The 23,186-nt window shown below is 40.8% G+C and overlaps 4 protein-coding genes across 4 annotated transcripts; 2 read left to right on the top strand and 2 right to left on the bottom strand.

The window, feature by feature from the left end:
* Positions 1-1,902: 1,902 nt before the first annotated feature.
* Positions 1,903-6,385, top strand: LOC123471025 (DNA polymerase subunit gamma-1-like). Its single transcript, XM_045171844.1, has 8 exons — positions 1,903-2,611; positions 2,683-3,258; positions 3,343-3,761; positions 3,842-4,208; positions 4,264-4,567; positions 4,645-4,853; positions 4,941-5,716; positions 5,793-6,385. The coding sequence occupies exons 1-8, from the start codon at positions 2,141-2,143 to the stop codon at positions 6,127-6,129; spliced, it is 3,459 nt and encodes a 1,152-aa protein (XP_045027779.1). The 5' UTR covers positions 1,903-2,140; the 3' UTR covers positions 6,130-6,385.
* Positions 6,368-8,050, top strand: LOC123471026 (acyl-coenzyme A diphosphatase FITM2-like). Its single transcript, XM_045171845.1, is given in 5 exon segments — positions 6,368-6,667; positions 6,742-6,840; positions 6,843-6,897; positions 6,966-7,326; positions 7,396-8,050. Coding segments are annotated over 5 exon segments (1,128 nt in total). The 5' UTR covers positions 6,368-6,375; the 3' UTR covers positions 7,717-8,050.
* Positions 8,051-8,936: 886 nt separating this feature from the next.
* LOC123471119 lies at positions 8,937-12,931 on the bottom strand. The gene is made up of 6 exons (XM_045172034.1): positions 12,856-12,931; positions 12,490-12,686; positions 11,563-12,388; positions 11,133-11,244; positions 10,525-10,673; positions 8,937-10,342 (listed from the first exon to the last, which is right to left on the bottom strand). Exons 1-6 carry the CDS (start codon positions 12,929-12,931, stop codon positions 8,937-8,939), a joined length of 2,766 nt encoding a protein of 921 aa, XP_045027969.1.
* Positions 12,932-14,245: 1,314 nt separating this feature from the next.
* LOC116926749 lies at positions 14,246-15,061 on the bottom strand. Its single transcript, XM_032933682.2, has 4 exons — positions 15,032-15,061; positions 14,813-14,965; positions 14,637-14,734; positions 14,246-14,574 (listed from the first exon to the last, which is right to left on the bottom strand). Exons 2-4 carry the CDS (start codon positions 14,958-14,960, stop codon positions 14,254-14,256), a joined length of 567 nt encoding a protein of 188 aa, XP_032789573.2. The 5' UTR covers positions 14,961-14,965; positions 15,032-15,061; the 3' UTR covers positions 14,246-14,253.
* Positions 15,062-23,186: the final 8,125 nt, after the last annotated feature.

Here is a 23,186-nt window from a genome sequence, read left to right as displayed (position 1 = left end):
TTTGTGAATGGTTTGTTGTTCATCTCCTTGTAGCAGACGAATTTCTGGGCAAACGAAATTCTTCGGCCAAAAGAGACGAGCAACTTACAAACAAAAAGGGGTTCCAGCCGGGTTTTGATTGGTTGTCAATTGGAGGGAATTATCGCGTGTAAACTGGGAAACTTTTCGTTTTTATTTATTTTTATTCGATTCGCCGTATTAAACTACGTGTCTGAGTAAATTTTCAAGTGTGTTGGTGTTTTTCTTCATTTTATATATTTATTTATTCGGTCGAAATTCAAATTTTTGAGGTTCCCGCCGGTTTGTGATTGGCTGCAAAATTGGGGGGAATTATCGCGTGTAAACAGGGGAACTTTTCGTTTTCATTTATTTCTTATTCGATTCGCCGTATTAAACTACGTGTCTGAGCAGAATTTCAAATCTGTTGTTGTTTGTGTTCATTTTATATATTTATTTATTCGGTCGAAATTCAAATTTTTGAGGTTCCAGCCGGTTTGTGATTGGCTGCAAAATTGGGGGGAATTATCGCGTGTAAACTGGAGAACTTTTCGTTTTCATTTATTTCTTACTCGATTCGCCGTATTAAACTACGTGTCTGAGCAGAATTTCAAATCTGTTGGTGTTTGTGTTCATTTTATAACTTGTATTTTGTGTTTGACTGTTTGTTTACAAATATCGTACGCGGCTGTCGTTTGTCATTTGTTTTATTAGCATTTTAAGAACAATGAAGTCAGCCGTGAAAACTGCTTGTACAATCAGTCATTCGTGTGGTGCCATCTAGTGGCAAAGGCAACGACGAAATGTGCGATCCTAACCTAACCTAACCTACCGTAGCGTTTCGGCACTACAACTATTTTACTTATTTTAGCCATCGCGGGCCTTTTATTATTTTTATATTATTATTTTTATTTTTATATTATTATTTTATTATTGATCAATCTAACCGGTACTTGGTTTCAAACTAGGCTATCCCGTTGCTGTTTTTTTAATTGAATAATTGCGCAATAGCGTGCCACTTCACCATTCAGCCCGGTTCAGCCATTGACGTATGCCCAACTAAATCTCAAAGGCGGACACCCAGTGGCCTTATTAACGTGAAGAAGATGGTTTCTCCATAAGAGCTGCAGCCGCAGCAGACCAACTTGGACACAAATGAGATTTTCGCATTTGTGGAAAACGCGCAACGGAGGATATTTTACTGCTCTATAGTTACATAAATACATAAATAAAGATAAAACAAAAGGAAACCAAGTTTTTGAAATGAAAAGTGTGCTAGTTTGACAGCAATATAGCAATTAAGTTGTTAATAAGAAAAAAGTAGTATGTTAAAAAATATAAGTTTTATTATTATATTATTGAAAAATTTTCTTCTTGTTCTTGTAGTTGTAAAATTAATCATTTAGACAAAAAATCTTTAAACGGATTAAACATTTTCACTAAGAGGTAAAATAAAAAATTTTACTCACATTGATAACATGACATAAAATAGACATGAACCGTCATGCTCATAACCATAAGTCTCCAGACGGGGTCCTTATCCACCATCTCAATAGCAATGCAAATTTGATTATAATGGTGAAATGTAATGATGAAAATATTACTTAGTGGACACAAATCTTTTTCAAAGAGGTGATTTTTTACACTTACTGGAATTCTTTAACTAAAAGTTAATGATTCTAAGATACTCCTAAAAAAAAATACAAGGAAACCCTGTTTTTTTTTTGGTTTTTTTTTTAATCTTGTATATAGGTTTTCGAAGCAGTAGCAGTAACAAGCGCCAGATGGTGTCGTCGTAAACCTTGTTTTTCCTCTGATTAGTTGTTGCCAGGTAACGAGTCACCGCCATAGGAGGTATTCGAGTTTACAGGCCTTAAGCATTAAGTAGGCCTTGAAGGAAATTAGGAAAAGTAGACGAAAAAATATATAGAGATTTAGAAATTCTTTTTCACAACATGTTGTCGTTTCAAGCATGGCAAATTAAGCATAACTACTCTCGTAAACTCTGTTGGAAGGTATCAAGGTTAGTTATCCAAAAAATAATGGACAAGATTTCTCAAGTAAAAATTACTATGTAACTGATGAATCCTCTTTGGAATCGCCGTTGTCAAACAAAAGTATTATTAATCCATGTGGTATACAGATGCTACCTAGATCAATTCATCGCCAGATATTCTTAAAGGACAGCACTAGTACAATATCTCGTGAATCGGTCATGAAGATTCAAGAACATTTGTCCAATCATAAACTATATGGTAAATCAGTGAGTAGTCTTCCTGACATTGATTTGAAGCTTCCAGTGTTACAAGGCCAAAATATTGCCGAACACTTCAAAAAAATTGCTGAGAAACAGTGTGGAAATTACATTAAGAAATTGTTAGATTTGGCATCACATGGAATTCCAGACATTCCAAAAGTTTGGAACTTTTCTCCTGGTTGGACAAAATATAGCATTAGTGGTGAAACAGATCAGGTTGATTTCCCAGATGAAGAAGCATATGTCTTTGATGTGGAAGTCTGTGTTAAAGAGGGTCATTTACCAACATTAGCTACAGCAGTTTCTAAAAATTTTTGGTACTCTTGGTGCAGCAATCAGCTCTTTGAGGAGAAAAAGGTTACTTTTTAGTTTTATGAATCATTTTACTGTTCAACATTTTTTGCTCTTTTCTTTTGCTTCTATTATAGGTGAAAGATTCTATTCTGAAGACTATGGGAAACATTTACGAACTAAAAGACTTAATCAATTTGGAGTCAAAAAGAGAACAAGATCGTTTGATTCTCAAGGATCAAAAAGAGCGTATTATTGTTGGACATAACGTTAGTTATGACCGTTCACGCTTAAAAGAGCAGTATTTCATTGAAGGAACCAAGGTTCGATTTCTTGACACTATGTCTTTGCACATAGCAATAAGTGGTATTACTAGTTTTCAAAGAAATATGCTTATCGCCGCAAAATCTGGCACAAATGATAAGACGCTGAAAAATCAGCAATATCGTAGCAAGTCAGGCAAGACAGAAGATATTCTGGAATGGCAGAATATATGCTCATTTAACGGTTTAAGCGATGTGCATAAACTTTATTGCGGCGGATTGGGCTTAGATAAAGAGAAGCGGGACGTCTTCGTGACTGGTACGCTGTCAGATATAACAGAAGATTTTCAACAGTTAGCTACGTATTGTGCAAGGGATTGCCAAGCCACATACGAAGTATTGTGTGTTCTCATTCCTGAGTATCAAAAACGTTTTCCTCATCCAGTCACTGTAAGTTTTTCTTTTTATACTACTTATTTTTTTTTTTTAGCATTCCTCAAATCTGTAGTCAAAATTTTAATTTCATTCTCTAAGTTGGCTGGAATGTTGGAAATGAGTACAGCCTATTTACCGGTAAATCGCAACTGGCAACGATATTTACAAGATTCCGAAGATACATACCGTGATCTAGAGAATGAACTAACCCAGAGTTTAAAAAGAGAAGCTGACCGAGCAGCCCATATGATTACAGATAAAGCGTATAAAGGGGACCCTTGGCTTTGGAATCTTGATTGGTCGACTAAACCACTGAAAGTGAAAAAAGCCGCAACTCTCGTGAAAAAGAAAAAAAAAACGGAGAATGTTGTTCCTTCCATAATCGTTGACGGAGAAGGAGAAGATCAATTAAATGAAGATGAAGCTGGTCTACATGAAATTAAGAGACTAAAGCAGCAATTTCAAGAATTGTTTGATACTAAAAACCATTTGTTCAAACGTAATTCCTTCTTGCCCGGGTACGACATATCTTGTCTTACATCAAGCTTTTGTCGTATCTAAAAAACTATCCATGTTATATATTTTGCCCTAAAATTAGTTATCCAAATTGGTATTGCTTATTATGCGACCGTGTTCAGGATGGCTTGGTTGGTCCGTCGGAAGTTTCAACATCAGCACAAGTAGTACCAAAGCTGCTCAAATTGACATGGGACGGATACCCACTGTTTCACAGCCGCGCACTGGGCTGGGGCTATCTAGTTCCGGGAAGGCCTCTCGATTTGTCTCGCCAAGATGAAAATGTAATACCTTTTCCCTTGAAGGAGGCATTTTCTCTTTCCCCCCCCCGAATTGCAGAACAAAATTTATCAACTCAAGGAATTATCACGGCTGAAGAAGCACTTATGCAGCTCGGTCAAATGACGGATCTGTCAGCTGATCCTCTTGAATTGGCTGTTCATTGGCAGGTATGATTAAATTGTAAAGCTGCCTATCCTCTCCTGTTATGTTTACAATCTGCAGGCTATACGACGTGGTTTAAATAATAATATGGAACATGAGAAAGATGTATTCCCAGTAGGTGATCAATCTCAAAAGAAGCACAGTCATTATTTGACTTCAGATCGGCCTGCTTGGCACCTGGGAATAGGGCCATATGACGTTGGTATCCCGGGCTGTTGGTTTTTTCGCCTTCCTCATAAATCTGGCGTTGATAACAACGTTGGAAATCCGTTAGCGAAAGACTACTTGAATAAAATTGAAGACGGAACCCTTAAAGCTACATCAAGTTCCATCGCTGAACATATTTTAAAACTGAATCGCAATAGTACTTGACTAAATGATCTATTTTGTTGAGATTCGTAAGTATAATATGTTATTTTCATTTACCTATTTTTTCCACAGTCATCTACTGGAGAAATGCTCGTGATCGCATTATCTCTCAAATGGTCGTGTGGCTTCGACAGTCTCAACTTCCGCGGAGCGTAACGAATTCGGATAATTTTGATCCGTCAAATAGGTATGGAGCCATATTACCGCAGGTCATTACCTCTGGTACACTCACGAGAAGGGCAGTTGAATCCACGTGGTTAACTGCTTCGAACGCGTATAAGGTAACTTAGTTATTGATCTGAGGTAATTCATTTATCAACCTATAGGTCGAATATGTTAAGTTGCTTAAAGAACTTCGTTATTTTTAGGATCGGTTAGGATCAGAGTTAAAGGCTATGATACAGTGTCCTCCCGGTTTTAATTTTGTTGGTGCAGATGTTGATTCTCAAGAGCTTTGGATAGCCTCAATCATTGGAGATTCGCATTTTGCTGGTCAGCACGGATCAACGGCTTTCGGCTGGATGACCCTACAAGGGAAAAAAAGTGACGGGACAGATATGCATAGCCGAACAGCTTTAGCCGTCGACATTACACGAGATCAAGCAAAAGTATTAAATTACGGCAGGATATATGGCGCTGGCGAAAGGTTCGCGAAAACCTTGTTGATGCAGTTTAACCATCGCTTGACAGAAAAAGAGGCTGCAGAAAAGGCCCGCAAAATGTACTCGATTACAAAGGGAAATTCAGTATTTAAACTAAATAGTCGCGGACGGCAATTGGCTTTTGCTCTGGGACACGCATCAGACGAAACAGTCACGCTAGAGCAATTAAATAACATAAGAAAAAACGCGAAAAAAGATAATAAATTTGCATACTTGGCTAGATTGCCAACCGAAGATTTAATTGATCGTCGGATGTGGTCCGGCGGAACCGAGTCACACATGTTCAACAAACTGGAAGAAATCGCTCAATCAAAGGCGCCAGAAACACCGGTGTTGCATTGTCGCATTAGTCGGGCCCTGGAACCCTGCAACGTCGGCAATGAATTTATGACGAGCCGCGTCAACTGGGTCGTCCAGAGTTCCGCCGTTGACTACCTTCATTTAATGATAGTGGCAATGCGATACCTTCTTGACGTGTACAAGTGAGTCCCGTTCTTTCATGTGTTCCTTAAACCGATTCTTACTTTTTTTTTTCTGTGCTGCAATTTTTCTTTTTAGAATTGAGGGTCGCTTTTCGATTAGCATTCATGACGAAGTGCGATACATCATAAAGGAAGATGATAAATTTCGTGCAGCATTGGCGCTACAAATTGCAAATCTTTGGACTAGATGCATGTTTTCATACCAAATGAATCTATATGATCTGCCGCAGGCTGTTGCATTCTTTTCGTCTGTGGATATAGACACAGTGTTGCGCAAAGAGACAAATATGGACTGCCAGACACCTTCAAATCCTTACGGCCTCAAACAAGGATACCGAATAGACTTCGGCTGTAGCTATGACATTTACCAAATTTTGGAAAAGACTGGTGGTTCTCTTGATTTGAATCGCTAAAATTTCATTTTAATATTTAAATGGTGCGTGTGGCTTCTCAGGATCCAGAAGGTTGCGATAAATCCACTTTTGAATGTATCACTCAAATTGTGTATAAAAACAAATTTGTTGTCGTCTGCTAAGCCTAAAGAGAGTCACTGATTCCTGACATAAATATTTCACTAGAGCTAGGTTTTTAAGGATTCTCTTCTGTCCCAGTAAGGGAATCGTTTCTTTCTAAGTAGAGCAACAAAATAAACGCAAAAAATGGTTAAAAGTAGTTCTGCCCTAAATTTCCGCCCTGCTGTCGAATCCAAAACAGGCGAAAAAAAGGGAACAAAACCTCTTCCTGACCCGACGTCGATTCAACAAGTATTGTTGTTAATGGTAGTACACTTGTGTCGGAAGATTTTGTTTATCGATCCCAATATCAAAGTTGGAATATATATTATGCTTGTTTTTTTTGGAAGTATATTGGGTGATATCTTACCTATTCCTAATTCTTATTTTTCCCGGAAAGATAACATTTTCAACATTTATTTTGTAAAGTTAAGCTGGGGTATGTATACAGTATTAGAAGTTTAAAATATGGAGCCCTGCTGAATTTTTTTGACATTCTTTTGTTTTTTTTAGGTTGGACAATGGCATGTGTTGGTTCCTTTGTGTACCTGACAAGTTCTGTGTACTCATGTGGTGATAAAACTAAAATTCGAAAACATATGCTACGATTACTTTTGCAACATTTATGTGGTTCTTTTGGACCAAATTATTTGTAACACTTGAAGAAAGGTAACTTAAAGTTTTAACAAGTGTTCATATGAGTGGTTTGAATAATTTATTGTATTTTAAATTTCAAGCTATGGTTATTGCAGTAAACCTATTGTCCGGTCGTCTAATAGCCGTAAACAATGCCTTTCAAAGGGTCTTTCATGGAACAGTTTTTCCCTATCAGGGCATACATTCATTTTAATTTACTGTGCCCTGATTATTATGGAAGAAGCAAAGGCATTAGTTAGTTGGGAGTCCATCAAAGATCATTTGCGAAATGAAGATCACAACAGAAGTAGCGAGGAAAGCGGATCTGCAACCCCATTGGATTGTCTGAGTGCCGAACAACTTCTATTTGTTCGGAACAAGTATGAAAAGTTTACTCCGTATATTAGATTGTCGTTTATCGCAATGGCCATGTTGGCATTACTTTGGGACATCATGCTTATGGTTCGTATTGCTTTAAAACTTAATATATAAGAGATAAAGCTATTATTTTTATTTTCTACAAATATTCAGGCAACGATCATCTACTTCCATTCAACTCCAGAAAAATTTGTCGCGAGTGTAATTGCAGTCCTATTATGGTTCTTCAGCTATCGCTTTCTTTTCAATCGTCGGTTGTTGGGAGTACCTCTTCCAGGTGAAGGGACATTTCGCTACATGAATCCCACTCAACCTCTACAGATGTTGTACGCGCGGCGAACGTCATTGATTACAAAATCTGAAAAAACTTCAAGCTTCATGGGCATGCCACTTAGCACCCCAAAAGTGGGAGTAGATGTCAGTACTGTTAAATCTGCTTCTTTTCTTGAAACCTCACGAGCAGCTCCTCGTTAAACAATATTCAGAACGACCCCGAGATCTTAAAAGGTTCAAGCCTGTATTATTAGCCATGTACTGGCCATTACTCTCTTGCATTAACAAAAGTGTTATTTTTGTGTTTTCTAAATGGAAAAAAAAAAAGAAATTGATTTTCTGTCATAAGTAAGAAGCAGTTGAGATTTAGATTGATAAGCCCTCGTGTTCCTTTACAATAAATAATTTGCATGCTTAAGTGTCGTAGAAATAGCAAATTCGTTCAGAATTTATTTTCGGACGTAACTTTTCCCCTCTGAGTGAGGTAGCAGATGAAATTGAAATAAATATGAATGAGTAAGATTGCTCGTCAATATTTATGGCTCTTCGTTATCTTAACTTCCGAAATTCAATGTAGATTTTTGTTTTATTTTCGTTTTCGATTGTTATGTTTTTTTGTAAAAAGGGTGCACCCAATTTGAGTATTTCCCTGTTTATAGAGACGTTGAATTCAGAGGTGTAATGCGAGATTGCGAGGGAGTACAGCGTAAACTGAAATCCTTGGAAACAAAGCCTGGGAAACTGAGTCAATCGGCGGCACAGGAGCATGCAAATGAGCGGAAACGTCACGAAAAACCTTATGTACCTGGCTGGTTTGGTAAGACCTTCGAGCCCATCAGCCGATTGGTGTTGGTATAGCCACGGTCAAGCGCACGTCAGTTCGCCTCGAATTGTTAATTCCACGAGGTCGCGAAGTGACCGAAGTGGAATTTTAATTAGAGGACTAATTAAAATACGAGACTTTAACGGTGTGGAACACTGTATTTAGCTCCTCCCAAGAAGCGATAGCAGCGCCATCGCCCGCATACGGGAGAATACCCGTCACTACCTCAGAACTCTTTACATATAAAACACAAATAAGTTCGAGGGGTGTAAGAGGTTAGAACATAAATAAACAAAACAAATGAATGATTTCTGAAGAGTTCTTGACCTCTGGAACAAGACAACCCGGTGATTAGCTGCGTTGGTTGTTCTTGAAGTTTTTGTTGCCACCTCTGAAAGGAAAACAAAAAATGATTTTTTTTTTTTTTTTTTTCAATGATTAATTAAATGGCTGCTGGGTGGGAAATAGAGACCGTTAAAGTCTCGTATTTTAATTAGTCCTCTAATTAAAATTACACTTCGGTCGCTTCGCGACCTCGTGGAATTAACAATTACACTCCCAATACAATACTCACTTTAACGGTGACTTCAAAGATCAATCACTCGGAACTTATTTGAGTTAACACTGCTTCCGTTACCGTGGTACCAACTAACTCGCGATGATAAAATTTTTGAAATGTCGATTCTCTCGACCAGTTAGCTGTTTTAAGGACGGTATCCACCGGGATACCTTGCTTTACAGCTTTAGAGGCAGCAGCATCGCGGGTAGAGTGAGCAGAAAACGATGACGGGTCTAGACCAGCGTCGGATAAACACGTCTTGATCCAGCGACCCAATGTAGACGAACCGACTGGTTTGTGAGGTCTTCTAATTGACAAAAAGAGAGCAGACGAGTCTGGATCTCTCCATTCTCTAGAGATAGCAACATAAGACACAAGGCACTCCACCGGGCAACATTTGCCTTTAAAACGAGGTAGCACGAATGATTTAAGTGGACCCGAGTGCTGCGCTTTCTTCGGTCGGGTGAGGGAGAAACTGGCTGCTGTTGGGGAAAATCTTAATGAATGAAAGGAAATAGACATAATTTCAGATACACGAGAGATAGTGGCTAGAGCCAATAAAGTGGCTAATTTTTTAGATAAGACAGCGGCACCGAGATCGGAATTATTGGGCAAGGAGTCCAAATAAATTAAGACAATCTCTGGATCCCAAAGGGAATTATATCTGGCTTTAGGAGGCTTACGATTAAAACAGCCTTTTAGCAATTGCACAACAGTAGGGTGTTCCCCTATTTTGTATCCGTCAATGGGGTCGAGAGTGGAGGAAAGCATTGAACGAGATGTATTGACGGAACTGTATGAGGAATTAGAATTAGCCAAATCTGTCAGAAATTGCAGAATGGTTATCAAAGAAGAAGACAAGGGATCCGAACCCTGTTCGTGGTTCCAATTAACCCAATTCTTCCAGGCGGACTCGTAACTAGCTGTTGTGGACTCACGGACACATTCCATGAGAAGGTCGACAGTCTCTTTTGAAAATCCTTTACTTTCAAAACGTCGCCTGACAATTACCACGCGACTAGAAGGAATTTCTTTGACTGAATTAACGGGTGTGGCTCTAGCATTGGCGAGTGTAACAAGAGTCGATGCGGGGTTAGAATTCGAGGAAATTCGATCGACATTTGCAATAGAAGGGGGAACCAAGGCTGAGAGGGCCAAAGAGGGCCCACGAGAACAAGATCCGCCTTCTCTTTCTTTATCTTGGACAAGCAGCGTGGGATGAGAGCAAATGGGGGAAAGGCGTAGCCGAGGAACTTCCGCCAATTCAATGCGAATGCGTTGATCGCCGAAGCTTTGGGTTGCGGTAGCCAACTCACGAAATTGGGAAGCTGAGCGTTCCAGGCCGACGCAAAGAGGTCGATTTGTACAGTCTAAATGTTCGATAGTTGTTTGAACCTGTCTTGCAGCAGCATCCAATCGCTCGAGTCGGGCGCCGTCCTCGACTCCTCGTCTGCAATAACGTTAGAATTTCCCGGTAAATGCGAGGCCAAAATGCGAATATTGCGAGCTTCACACAATTGAATGATCTGAGCCGCGATGATAGAAAGAGCTCTTGAATGCGTACCCCCACACTTATTAATATAAGCGACTGCTGTGGAGTTATCTAAGAATAACTGAATAGAAATGCTTTCTGAGGCGTATGCAAATGCTTGTAACGAAAAATATGCAGCTAAAAGCTCCAATTCGTTAATATGCCGATCTGCATCGGCCTTTGTCCAAGGTCCCCGAGACCGAGAGCCATCGCAAACTGCACCCCAGCCGGTAAGGGAAGCGTCAGAAAAAATAATCAAATCAGGATTATCAGGAAAAAAGGATTTGCCATTACAAAGTTTGAGATGAGATGCCCACCAAACCAAATCGGCCTTGGCGGGTTCAGTGAGAAAAACCATTTTGTTTAAATCCCCATGGGCTTGCGACAGATAGAAATTTTGTAATTTCCTAAAATGGCCTTGAGCAAAGGGGACTGAGGTGATAGCCCACGAAAAATTCCCCATGACCTTGGCCAGGTCCCGCAATTTTACTCGCCCAGCCTTATCCGACATAATGTCGTTGCAAAGTTTTACAATAGATTTTACTTTATCCGGGGGCAATGAGAAAGATAGGCTAAGAGAGTTAACCATCATGCCCAGATACTCAATGATTTGTTGAGGCACAATAACCGATTTTTTTAAATTGATTATGAAACCCAGTGATTCTAATAGGCTGATAATGAACTCGAGGTCAGCGAGAAGACCATCCCTAGATTGGTTTAAGATAAGCAAATCGTCAAGGTAAATGATTAACCGGATTCCACGCTCGCGTAAATAGGCCACAACAGGTTTTAAAAGTTTCGTAAAGACTCGCGGGGCTGAACAGAGGCCAAAAGCGAGACAGAGATACTCATAGAGGTTGCCTTTCCAAAAGAAACGGAGAAACTTAAAGTGCTCGGGTGACAGGGGCACTAAAAGATAAGCATCCTGTAAATCAAGTTTTACCATCCAATCACTATGTTGAAGAAGGTATTTGACGCAATCCAGACCTTCCATTTTAAAATGCTGGTAAGAGATGAATGCATTCAGACATTTTAAATTAATGATAGGCCGCCAACCCCCCGATTTCTTTGGAACGGCAAACATGTTGGAAATGAAACTGTCGGAAGAGTTAGAATTAACATGCCTAATTGCACCTTTTGCCAGTAAAGATGTGATTTCCTGGTCGCAGACAATTTCCATCTCTATAGACATAATACACCCTGAAGGGGTGAAATGTTGGACGGGGGGTTTAACAAAGTCAATGGCATAACCGTGATTGACTGTAGACAAGATCCATTGATCATCAGAAAGAGAGAGCCATGCGTCTGCGCATTTTCTCAAACGACCCCCAACATGTGACTGAATGGGAGACATTTTCAGAAAAATAGGGGGTGTGAAACCATGAGAAGAACAGACATACCTGTTGTTGGCGCCCTGGGCCATCTGCCTGAAGTAGGGGTTCCCCTTGTCGCTCTTCCCGCCTTTGTTGAAACCACTACTCTGGTTTTTACGGCTGACGTACGAGCTTTGAATGCGGCCGCCATTGCGCCGATTGGAATTGCCACCATTCTGGCTGTGCGAGGGACCGCCATCGCGTCCGATTTTCGTCAACTTGGCGTCGTCATCAACTTCTTTTACCATGACGTCTATGAATTTTGAGCCAAACAAACGCTCACACTCACGAGAAGAGAATGCCCGTGGGTCCTTCAGCAATGGTTTCATGGACAGGGCTACATGGCGAATCACATTTTCACGTCGCAATTTGGAAACATTTGCAAACGCAGAGCCCATTAAACGGAGAGATGATTCTACACTGTTCAATAACGGATCGTCCACTCTCATCTGGTTCCAGGCATGCAGCATTGGCCGCATTGAGTCCATCATCTGATATTGAATTGACTTCAACATAGTCTCTTGAAAGTCTTTCAATTTAGGCAGGTTCTTGGCTCTCAGCCACTTTCTTTCCATGGACTCATCCAGCTTAGGGCAAAACAAATCAAATGAACTGTTGAAGACTGGCTTGAAGTTAAGACGCAATGCCTTGGCCTCGCTGTTAGGTAAGCCTTGAACTAGCCACTTACGAACCTGACGGGATTTAGAGGCAGAAATGTTAAACGTTTTTTCAGCGGCAGCAACCACGTTTGGCGAACGGCTGCAAGACCGAATCCTGGAAGCTGAGCGTGTACGCGAACGCGGGATGGAACGAGATCGTGATCGGGACGGGCTACCACGTGGACGATTATCTTGATCGCGCTGAGTTGAGTTGCTACGAGCATGGCTATCACGAGGACGATTATCCCGATCGCACTGAGTTGAGTTGTTACGAGCATGGCCATCGCGTGGACGACTATCTCGATCGCGTGAGTTGCTACGAACACTATTAGGCAAAATAGATAAAATATCTTGATCAGGAACAGATACTCGCGAATCGATAGGTGAATTCCCACGTGGAGGATTCACCGAAGAAAAAAGAGCACGTTGGCGTAGAACTGAAGCGCTAGATTCAATCGAAGCAGCAGACATTTTTATGTCGTCACTCAGAAGGGGCTAAAAGATTTCTGAGGTAGTGACGGGTATTCCCCCGTATGCGGGCGATGGCGCTGCTATCGCTTCTTGGGAGGAGCTAAATACAGTGTTCCACACCGTTAAAGTGAGTATTGTATTGGGAGTGTAATCTCGCTAGCGTATAGTCGTACTCAATCTGCTCCCATACAAAGTCTAAAAAAAAAATTAAATAAAAAATAAATTCCTTTGTCTTTTCTCTCCGCTCCCTCCCTCCTCGTTTCTTTTCTCACAGTCAAGTGCTACGCCCCCATCACTTGTATTTCACAATGGATACCTCAAAAAACAGCAAAGCAAAGCACACTGGTCCGTATAAAAGATTTAAAAGCCATAATACTTCCTCCTCTAGCAGCTCAGATTCATGTCAGGCCCTAATTTCAACTCTCCTCCTACCCATCATCATCACTTTCCCGACCCTGGATAAGTGTTTCAAACAGCTAACGCTCAAGGATCGAAAATCCATTTTGTCCGCCATAATGAATATTCTTCCCCTTGCGACCACTCGTTTGGGTGCAAAAGGGGATCTCCTAGTCCATGCCCAAGATCTGTCTTCCCGAGATTTATTGCTGCAGCAGTCCCAACTAGGCGATGTACAAATCTTTATCTTCGGAGTCTCCAGGGAAAATGCTGAGGAGGAAATTGTATCTGAACTCAATCACCTTGGAGTTACTAAAGCCCTTCGTCTAAGAAAGCGCATCGATGACACCCATGTTGCAACAGACGCGGTGATTCTCTGGTTCTGCTGCGCCACGCCATCTAAAGTCCATATTGCAAATGAGTTCTTTCGCACTCACGATCTTCGTCAACGTCCCCTCTTATGCTAAAATTGCTGACTTTTAGGCCACACTGCCCCTAGATGTCACCAACAAAAGCGCTGCCGTACCTGTGCCAAACCGCACGTACAAAATGACATCGACACATGCCTCGCCTCGAAGTGCTACCGTACACTGTAAAAAAAAGTGCCCCAGAAATGGGAAAGAAAAATTACCTATTTTCTATTCCGCCGATTAGGTAATTACGAAGTATCTAATTTGATTTTAGAAAACAGCTACCTAAAACTGTTTTTAAGACATACCAATTCTAGATAATAATTGACCTTGATTTAACTATTTAAAAAATCATGTAAAAAGTAGTAAACCCTTATTTTAATAATAATAATATTAATAATATTGATACCCACTCATTACTTATTTTGGCAATCCATTAATATATAAAATAAAAATGAACCACAAATGTATGCAACAAGGTCTGTATTCTTATGGCCATAAACGATGACTGTATACTTACTGACTACTTCGATCTTTGTAGCATTCGATGAGACTCAAGAACACATTCAGTGCCGAACAAGAGTTTGTGACACGATCGGGCTCCTTCAGGCAATAACTTTGGAGGAAAAATAGAGCTGACTTGACGTACTTGCTGTACTCGAGATCAAATATGTAGTATGCGGCAAGTAGGGCTAGAATGGCCTCGGTACTACTTTGGGATCCAAATTTAAAAAAAACTTGCCCAGCTGTCACAACATACAGCTCAGCCCCGATGGCGAGAATAAATGGAGCTGGCCGTTTAATTTCATCGATCGAGCTCTGCGTTGAGGCAGATTCCTATAAAAGACAAAAAAAATAGATGAAATGAATGAAAATGAAATAGTAACATAAATTTTTACTTCTCGTTGGTCAAAAAAGTGCCTGTGTGCATGTTTGTCTTTTTTCCTGGGTGTGATGAGTATCGGAAGAAGTTTCATTGCAACCCTAGACTTAGTTTCTTTAAAGAAAAAGTAATTAAATGAACAAAGTTAGAATAAAGTATATTTACTAATTACAGTAAATCCAGAGTATTTACCGAATTCATGGTTCTTTTCTATGTGTTTGTAGTGCACCAACACATTATGCACTTCTGGTTTATGGCTCTTCTTTGCCACGGCTAATATTTCTGTGACTTCCACTTCTACAAACACGCTCTTTACATGCCCTTGTTCAGCGCAAGCCATTTCTACTAAAAATACTTCTTAAATGGCTTAAAAAATACATGAAAAACGATTAAAAGTTTGGAGGGAAATACCTAACGAGGTAGGGTGAACGACAAGTATTGCAACTAATATAGACTAAATAGGGGCATCCTATAATAAGAGTGATTCGTCATGCGACGATGCCACATTTCTCTTATATCCAATTATTTATGATGCGAACAAAAAGAAAAATTCCAAATTGCCAGTGTGTCAGGCAATTAATGAATGATCGATTGTTTAAGTTTTGCTTAGTTCACACGTTAACAACACACGTAATTGCCAAAATCGTTCGCTACAAGGCTTAGACTATTATTTTGACAAGACTCTAGAGTTTCGGTGACGTTTTCTTTCCACTTCCCACTATGGATAGATCTGGTGAGTTGTAATTATCTTATGTGAATTAGTTCACCTCGGTAATGTACATTTCATTTTTTAGGATTCATTGCGTGCACCATTTTACGTTGTACTGCCAGATTTCTGTCCCATATGGAACTGTTATCTCACTATAGAACAGTGCACAGGGGTGACCCTGAGTTTCTCGCACAATGTTTCTATCCTTCATGTGGGAGTACAGATTTCGTCACAGAGTCTGCTTTAAGCTGCTAAAAAGCCAGATATGTGACTAGATAGTGCGTAATATACTAATATGTAATTTTAATTACCCAAAAGTATAGTATTTATCTGTTTTAGGCAATAGATATCCTGAAATGGGAAAAGGTTTAAAATAGGTAATTTTAAATTACCCATATGTGGGACAAACTACCAATCTTAGGTAATAGTACATAAAATAGTTAACTGCTACAAATCTAGGGTTTTTTTTTTTTAAGTTGGGACTTCGATATACCTAAATTTGGGGGTCTTTTTTTACAGTGTAATTGCAACAGCGACAGGGACACATCGGACGACTGGTCGTGCCCAGCCAACCGCCACAAACTACGAATTCTTAACTCAAGCAGAGAACTTGTCTTTCCATCAAGCTAAAGACGTTTTTTCAAAAAAAAAAAACACTTACAAGATCCTGAGCCCAGCACATCATGGTCCACTCAACCACTCCTCTCCACTCAATGCGCCTCTCCCATCAACGCATCTCCGCCCGATCCCACCGACCCCCAGATCGAAGCCCTTCGGCTGGAAGTGTTCAAGTTACAGAGCGAAGTAAACTCCTTCAAAAATCAGTTAGTCAAATATACACCGTTAGACGACACTACTAAGTTGCTAGAAAATATTTCTTCGACTAAGAAGCTGTACGTGAAACTGAAAACTTCCTTGGACTCGATTGTCCCTGCAATGATAAGACAGACCCCAAATATCCCCTACATTGAAGAAATCTGCAGAATCGTTCGCCAACAACAGGAATCTACGACCATCTCACCTGCATTACTCTCGACCGACGCCTCTGACTCAAACCAACATGTAACTACGCTTCCGAAAAAACCAAGTACTTTCCATGAACTCCAACATTGACATCATACAGTGGAACGCAAACGGACTCAAAGGCCACAAAAGAGAAGTATTCCTTCAACAGCTTGCAACCATTAACCCACAAATAGTCATCCTCAGTGAGACCCACTGGAATAATCTTGACGTCATTTTATGACCCGCAAGATGAGATCGTATATCATTGTGCATCAAAATCGCCCAGACGGTTTCAGAGGCGTCGCTATCCTTCTAAAAAAGCATTTAAGTTTCAGCCTTGTTCCAACTGTACAATTCACAAACAATATTCAAGCAATTGGCATTAAAATTTAAAACCTCCTTGCAAAAGAACTAACCGTGTTTTCTGTTTATTGTCCAAAAGGCAACGCTTACGACCGTGATTTCATAACACGGCTTTTTTCCCAATCTACCGGTCCCACCATTATCGCAGGAGATTTTAACGCACATCATAGCCAATGGTCATCTACACGCAAAGAGAATCAAGGTGGCAAAGCGATCTCGGATTTTTAAACGATACACCAGAGTGGATGATGTGGCCACCCCTAAAGATTTAGTCACGAGAAGGTGCCCTCAGTCTGGTATCGGCGCTACCATTGATCTTATCTTCCTTACGACAGACCTTGGCTTACCACACAGTATATTCATTGGGCCCTTTTGGAGCAGTGACCACATTCCCATCTTCGTCACCCTAATGGGATCACACGGCAAATCAATCTCGCCACGAATCTGGTTCCTCAGAAAATCTAAATGGGATGCCTGGAACAAAGAAGTTTATCATATACTAACAACTTCGGACTTTGATCTTATAACTGACCCATCAAGATCTTACGAAATGGCAAAATCCACTCTACTCCTAGCGAGTAAAAAAATTTTCACACCCCGAAGTGACTCATCAGCCCCAAAAGAAAAAAACAGACCGTGGTGGAACGCGGACTGTAGCAAGTTAGTCGCCGAGTCACGGCGTGCTTATGGAAAATGGAAAGTTTTACCCACATCTATCAATAAAAAAGCCCTCAACAGAGCAGAAGCCCTGAAAAAACGAACAATGACGACTGCCCGAAAGCAATCTTGGGATAAACTAATTGAAGACCTGAACAAGTCCAAAAACGATAAAAGAATTTGGAGCTTCACTAAGCCTGCTTGGAAGTAAAACTTCCAATTTCAATGCATGGACAAACATTCCTTCAGTCGAAAACACGAGCCTCTCCGAGAAGAACGTCAGAATAGTTAATGATCTCATTGACCTCTTTACTGCACACGCCCCGCACTCCCTAGTAAACCACGACCCGCTTGAATCATCTCTACTAAATCGTATTGAAGAAGCCATTAACGATACAAGAAGTCCCTTGAACGAACCAATCACATTGGCCGAGCTAGCAGTAGCACTGAAGGTCCCAAAAAGCAACGCTATGGGTCCCGACTTCATTTATTATCAAATGTTGTCAAATCTTTACCTTTGTAACCAAAGGTTTCTGCTCGTGTCTCTTTAACCTACTGCTGAGAAACGGCTTCTGTCCCGAGGACTGGAAACTCGCCAACATACTACCCTTGATTAAACAAGGTAAAGATAGCAAGTTAATCGACTCTTACCGGCCCATCTCCATCACTTCCTGTTTATGTAAATGCTTCGAACGAATCATAAAAGCCAGGCTCACATGGCACCTAGACCACTACAACCTCTTCCCGGCTTCGCAAGCTGGCTTTCGGCAAGGATGCTCCACTCACGACCTTATCTGGGACCAAGAGAATATTATCAAATCAGGATTCAATTCTAACAAAGAAGTCCATTGTCTGTTCATGGACATTTCCAAAGCGTATGATAACGTGTGGATAACTGGTTTACTTTTTAAGCTTTGTAGAGCAAGGGTTTCAGGCTACATCCTTGGTTGGCTAAAAGATTTTCTCACCCGGCGACGGGTCCGCGTCAGCTTAAATGGCACCTTTTCCAAAACAAAAGTTACATCAGTTGGCGTTCCACAGGGTGCTGTACTCAGCCCGCTTCTCTTCACTGTGATGACACGGGATTTTCCATTAGCAAACAACTCCCAAAACTCTCTAGGGGTTTCCCTACGAATGTACGAAGATGACATATCTGCCTCATTTACTCATCACCACAGAATAAAAGCACGACTGGCTCTCCAGAGGTCCCTGACATGGTTTACCAGATGGTGCAAGCTGTGGAGATTCACCATTTCCTTGTCGAAGTCCTTTACAATCTCCTTTAGCAGGCGAAGAAATTGCGATGCCCCCTTACAGTTAACAGCCCTGGGAGAAACAATTCCTGGTGTTAATGAAGGTAAATTCCTTGGGATCATCTTCGATAAAAAACTTACTTGGAGATCCCATTTACTTGAACTAACTGGTAAAATAGTACAGAGGCATAATTTGTTCAAAATTCTTGTTAGAAGAAGCATAGACCTCAAACCAAAACTGCTTATAAACCTTTACCTGGCCTTAGTGAAAACCATCATTGACTACTCATATCCTGTTATCCTCCAATTAATGTTATCGTTGATGAACAAACTTGACACCATCCAGAATACCATTCTTCGTTCAATTTTACAAGCTCCTTGCTCTACTCCTCGGGCTCACCTTTGGCTTGACAAAGGCATATGCCCCATCTGTTGAAGATGTGAATTTTTGGCTTGCCACTACCTAATGAAATTGAATTTCAAATCAAAAAATCCTTTTTATAAAAACACCTCACAAACTTACAATAGTCTTACCTTCTGGAAACCTCGTAGCATCCCAAACATTTTGGTCAGCCAATCACAACTATCAGCATATGGCGTTCGCCTTTTTCAGTCTCCCTGGGGAAAAAAAGAACTTAGAAATCCACATGGTTAATGCAGAAAATTTCAACTTTTTTCTTCCCGCTCAGCAAAACCATCTCAACAACAAATCAAACACGCGAGAGAATCCTATTCAGACTGATGTATACAAACAATGGCGGCGCAGACGAAAATGACACAACTACCATTTTTTTTCTAATGGCTCTTTCAACCCGAGTGACAACACTGCAGCATGCGCCATCTATTGCCCAATACTACAAATTTCAAAGGGATGGGAACTTGCGGACGCTACAGATATCTACACGGCAGAACTACTAGCAAGAAAACTAAAGCCATCAAATGCGCCTGTGTCGGCTCTCCAACACTCGTTCGAATTTTTTCTGACTCGCGCAGCGCAATTGAAGCCGTAAACGGTTTCCAACCATCCAACGATTACATCATCCACATCCGTAACATTGTTGCGGACGCTCTCTCTGCCAACATCAGGATCGAACTACACTGGATTCCAATCCACATCGGAATCATAGAAAACGACACCGTTGACCAGCTAGCTAATTCAGCAAGATCATCCCAATGCGAAAAAATAACCCCACCCGTTTCTCTCACAGAAGCAAAGAAAATATATAGACAAAACTGGAATTCGATTCTGGCCGCTTACCTCTCAAGTCAGCATAATTTTTTTGAAAATCAGCCGCGAACTTCTCTCAAACCAGATGCATGGCTTACTCACTCTCATCACCGGAAAAACAGCATCCTCCACAGATTGCGCGGAAATCGCACCCTTTTAAACTCGCGCCTAGCCAAATTTGACCCTTCTATATCACCACGTTTTACACATGGGTGCACCGCGATCAAAACAGTTGAACATGTCCTCGTTGCCTGCCACCACTACCAAGTTCATCGTGTGACCATTAGGCAACACTGCTCTAAATACAACATCACTTTCAATCTTCATTCTCTACTAAACCCTTCAGCGGACGACTACAGTACTAACTTCGCCACACGAGACGCTGTTCTCGAGTTCCTGTGGAAGTCCGGAATCCACAAGTGAATATTTAAAAAAAAAACAAGCAAAGGAAAAACACACCCGGAAAACTAGAACTACGGTTCTTTCCCCTTTTTTTCTTTCGCCGGTCCTTTTTGTGGTGTTCAACAGAAGACCCGTAACTGTCAGGGCAACCCTGATCTGGTGGCACCTTAAACATCTCAAAACAAACAAACAACGGTCAAGCGCGCGTGTCGTCAGTGCAATTTCCCAGCCTCGATCATGGAAGTCTACTTACAAGTTGAGGTGGGAATAAGAAGGGGAAAGGGTAAGCGAGAAAATATAGGACAACGAGATGTGAAAAATCATCTGAAATAAAGTGCACATGGCGTAGAGCGTAAGGACGCAGGAGAGGCAATATCTTGTCCTAGGGGTAGCGCAAAAACTATCTCTGGGAGGAAGTAGAGGCCTTTGGAGGACGAATCTTGAATGGGACAGGAACGGTTCCCTGTCTCTGGAAGAAACTTGTAACCGTTAGGATTGAGGTAAAGATAGCCTTTTCGTCTTTTTGAAAAACTAGATCAAGGCTTTCCATAATGGGAGGTTAAAAGGAAGAAAAATCAAGGTTGGTGACCACGTCAATCTCTTGTTGAGGGCTACTGCTATAAAACGGGTGAAAAGGTGGTCGTGAATAGGGCAAAAAAGAAGAAAGTGTTGAATGAGTTCAAGAAGTGAATCACATTGGCAGGCAACCGATGGAGTAAAGCCAAAACGTTTTTGTGTGGGCGTTTGGGAAACAATGAATTGGGGAATGATGATGATTGAGTGAAGATAAGACTTCACAAGGAAAATGGTGTGGCTTTTCGGGGTCGCATCAGCCCATACAGTGAGGAAAACAGGAGTTTTGGATCAGATCAAGGACAGAGTATAGCCGCGGGATTGGGCTATCGATATCTGCTTCGATACCGATAGTATCGGCGATAGCGATACCCAGTATCAGGACAGTATCAGCGCTACTTAAAAAAATAGGTATCGGTACGGTATCGATCCGGTACCGATCGATAATCGATAGCGATACTTCGTCTGTTAACGAAGTCTGTATTGTTTCTCTGTGTGACCATAATGGCATTGCAGATTTTAAGTCACAGGAAATATCGTTTATGAAACAATACGTTATGCTTATGAAACCCATTGCCATTGCTTTAAAAAGTTTCCAAGGGGAAACAGGTAATCAAGTTACAGTTGGGCATATGTTACTTTCCATTGTCGTGATCAAGAGAAAAATTGATGACCTTACAAATTCTGGGAACCTTATAGTCTGTGAACCTTTGGCTGCGGCTTTACTCGATGGCGTTGAAAAGACGTTTAGTAACTTTTTTCTCTGTGATTAACTGCGTTTTGCTTCCGCAATGCACCATAGATTTAAATTCAATTGGTTGTAAGATGGTTTTTTCGAAGAAATTTATGGCGTAAAAACAGTAATGATGGCTGAACTAAAAAAAAAAAATAAGTAATGGTCCAAGCTGATGTAGGGGATGAAGTAAGCCCTATAGATATCATATTATACACCGATTAGCCCTGAAGATTTTTTTTTTCATCCCTAAAACCTGTTTCAAACCCGCAAAACAAATTTTTCCCGGGTGAGGATGAGATCGGCAGAATCTTTAAAAACAAGTCGTGTAAGGATTTGCGATCTTTAGATTCGTTTCCCTATCTACGAAGGCTGTTTGTTCAGCTTCACACGGGTTGCCATCAAGTGCTGCCGTTGAATTGCTATGAAATTTAATTTTTTTTGGATCAGTAAAAGTATCGGTATCGGCGATGCCGATACTGGCCAAAGAATGTATCGTAATGGGAATCGCCGATAAAAAAATTTCTGGGTAACGGTAACGAAATCAGCGATAACTTTTCAAAGTATCGTTAACAACCCTTGGTAATCGAACCTATGGATGCCAGAGAGATAAGATTTTCAATTTCCAGCTTGAACAAGCACACATTGGGAAAATCGAAAATAAAAAACGACTTAGCTAGAGCGAGAATCGAGAACGATTTGTAGTGGGCGCTAAGTGTTGAGATAATGTCCAAAGATTTACAGATAGAACCGGAGTTGACGAAGCGTTGTGAGGTGGGCTGATGTGCTAGTGAACTTAACTATACCGGAAGCGTGAATAGCGACTACACAGAAACCTGTGTGGTCATTGATACAGAAAGCTGTAAGACATAAAAACAGTGACTGTGCCGAGAGGCAAGAGGGGTACCCCACAAGAAAGAATAGTAGCGTAGGGGAGGTTTAGTAGCCAGTGTGAATGGCATGATAGGATAGGGAAGCATTGAGTAATAATGGGTGATTGCGAGAACAGATAAGGAGTGCGGCGAGTAATTGCGTGCGGCGAGTAGTTGCAGCCAAGGATCGGGGGAGAAATAGAAAACTAAGCAGCAATTGGATAAAGAAAGAAAGACATTTCAGATAGGAGGAATTTACAGAAGCGTTGAAAAGAGCTCAACAACCTGATGCTGGATTAGGAGGGAGGAAATTTGGTTTTTTAAACCAAAAGGATGGGATGTTGTCAAAAATGTAAAGACGTGATATCAGCAGTAACACGGAATACGTATTGTCTCGTGCCACGGTGAAGAACCGCATACCCTTTACTATGCTCTCTACTGCCTTAAAAAGCGTTGCCGCATCAAAACGACGACGAATAGTGCATTATTTGATGTTTTTAAAATTCACGCAGATCCTTTTTCCGCCGTCTTTCGTTGCTACTGAAATGAAAGGGTGGAACCAGATGGCTGAGCAAGTCCCTTTTTTATAATACCCTGCTCTTCCAGACTCTCTAAACAGGGATGTCTAGAAAACGTTAGACAAAATTTGTCTAGCGCGTTTTCTTTACATATTATTCTGAAAAATATGGGTAAATGGGTAGAAGTGGGTTGTGGGGGATACCTTAACCTAAGTTAATGTCTTAAATTATTACACGCAATCTCAACTGCTCT

Source organism: Daphnia magna, linkage group LG4 (assembly GCF_020631705.1).
Source record: "Daphnia magna isolate NIES linkage group LG4, ASM2063170v1.1, whole genome shotgun sequence".
NCBI lineage: Eukaryota > Metazoa > Arthropoda > Branchiopoda > Diplostraca > Daphniidae > Daphnia > Daphnia magna.
This window is presented reverse-complemented; position numbering and strand designations above follow the sequence as displayed.

Bases quoted from the DNA above. Each gene is read 5' to 3' on its own strand.
- LOC116926749 (XM_032933682.2), bottom strand. From the start codon at position 14,960: ATGGCTTGCGCTGAACAAGGGCATGTAAAGAGCGTGTTTGTAGAAGTG. The intron at 14,735-14,812 runs GTAAATACTCTG...TTTTCTTTAAAG, and splicing joins AGAAAAGAACCATGAATTCG to AAACTAAGTCTAGGGTTGCA. The intron at 14,575-14,636 runs GTAAAAATTTAT...TGTCTTTTATAG, and splicing joins ACTTTTTTGACCAACGAGAA to GAATCTGCCTCAACGCAGAG.
- LOC123471025 (XM_045171844.1), top strand. From the start codon at position 2,141: ATGCTACCTAGATCAATTCATCGCCAGATATTCTTAAAGGACAGCACT. The intron at 2,612-2,682 runs GTTACTTTTTAG...CTTCTATTATAG, and splicing joins AGCTCTTTGAGGAGAAAAAG to GTGAAAGATTCTATTCTGAA. The intron at 4,209-4,263 runs GTATGATTAAAT...TACAATCTGCAG, and splicing joins AATTGGCTGTTCATTGGCAG to GCTATACGACGTGGTTTAAA.
- LOC123471119 (XM_045172034.1), bottom strand. From the start codon at position 12,931: ATGTCTGCTGCTTCGATTGAATCTAGCGCTTCAGTTCTACGCCAACGT. The intron at 12,687-12,855 runs GTGGGAATTCAC...TCCTCGTGATAG, and splicing joins TTCTTCGGTGAATCCTCCAC to CCATGCTCGTAGCAACTCAA. The intron at 10,343-10,524 runs GCATTTCTATTC...ATTGCAGACGAG, and splicing joins ATTTGCATACGCCTCAGAAA to GAGTCGAGGACGGCGCCCGA.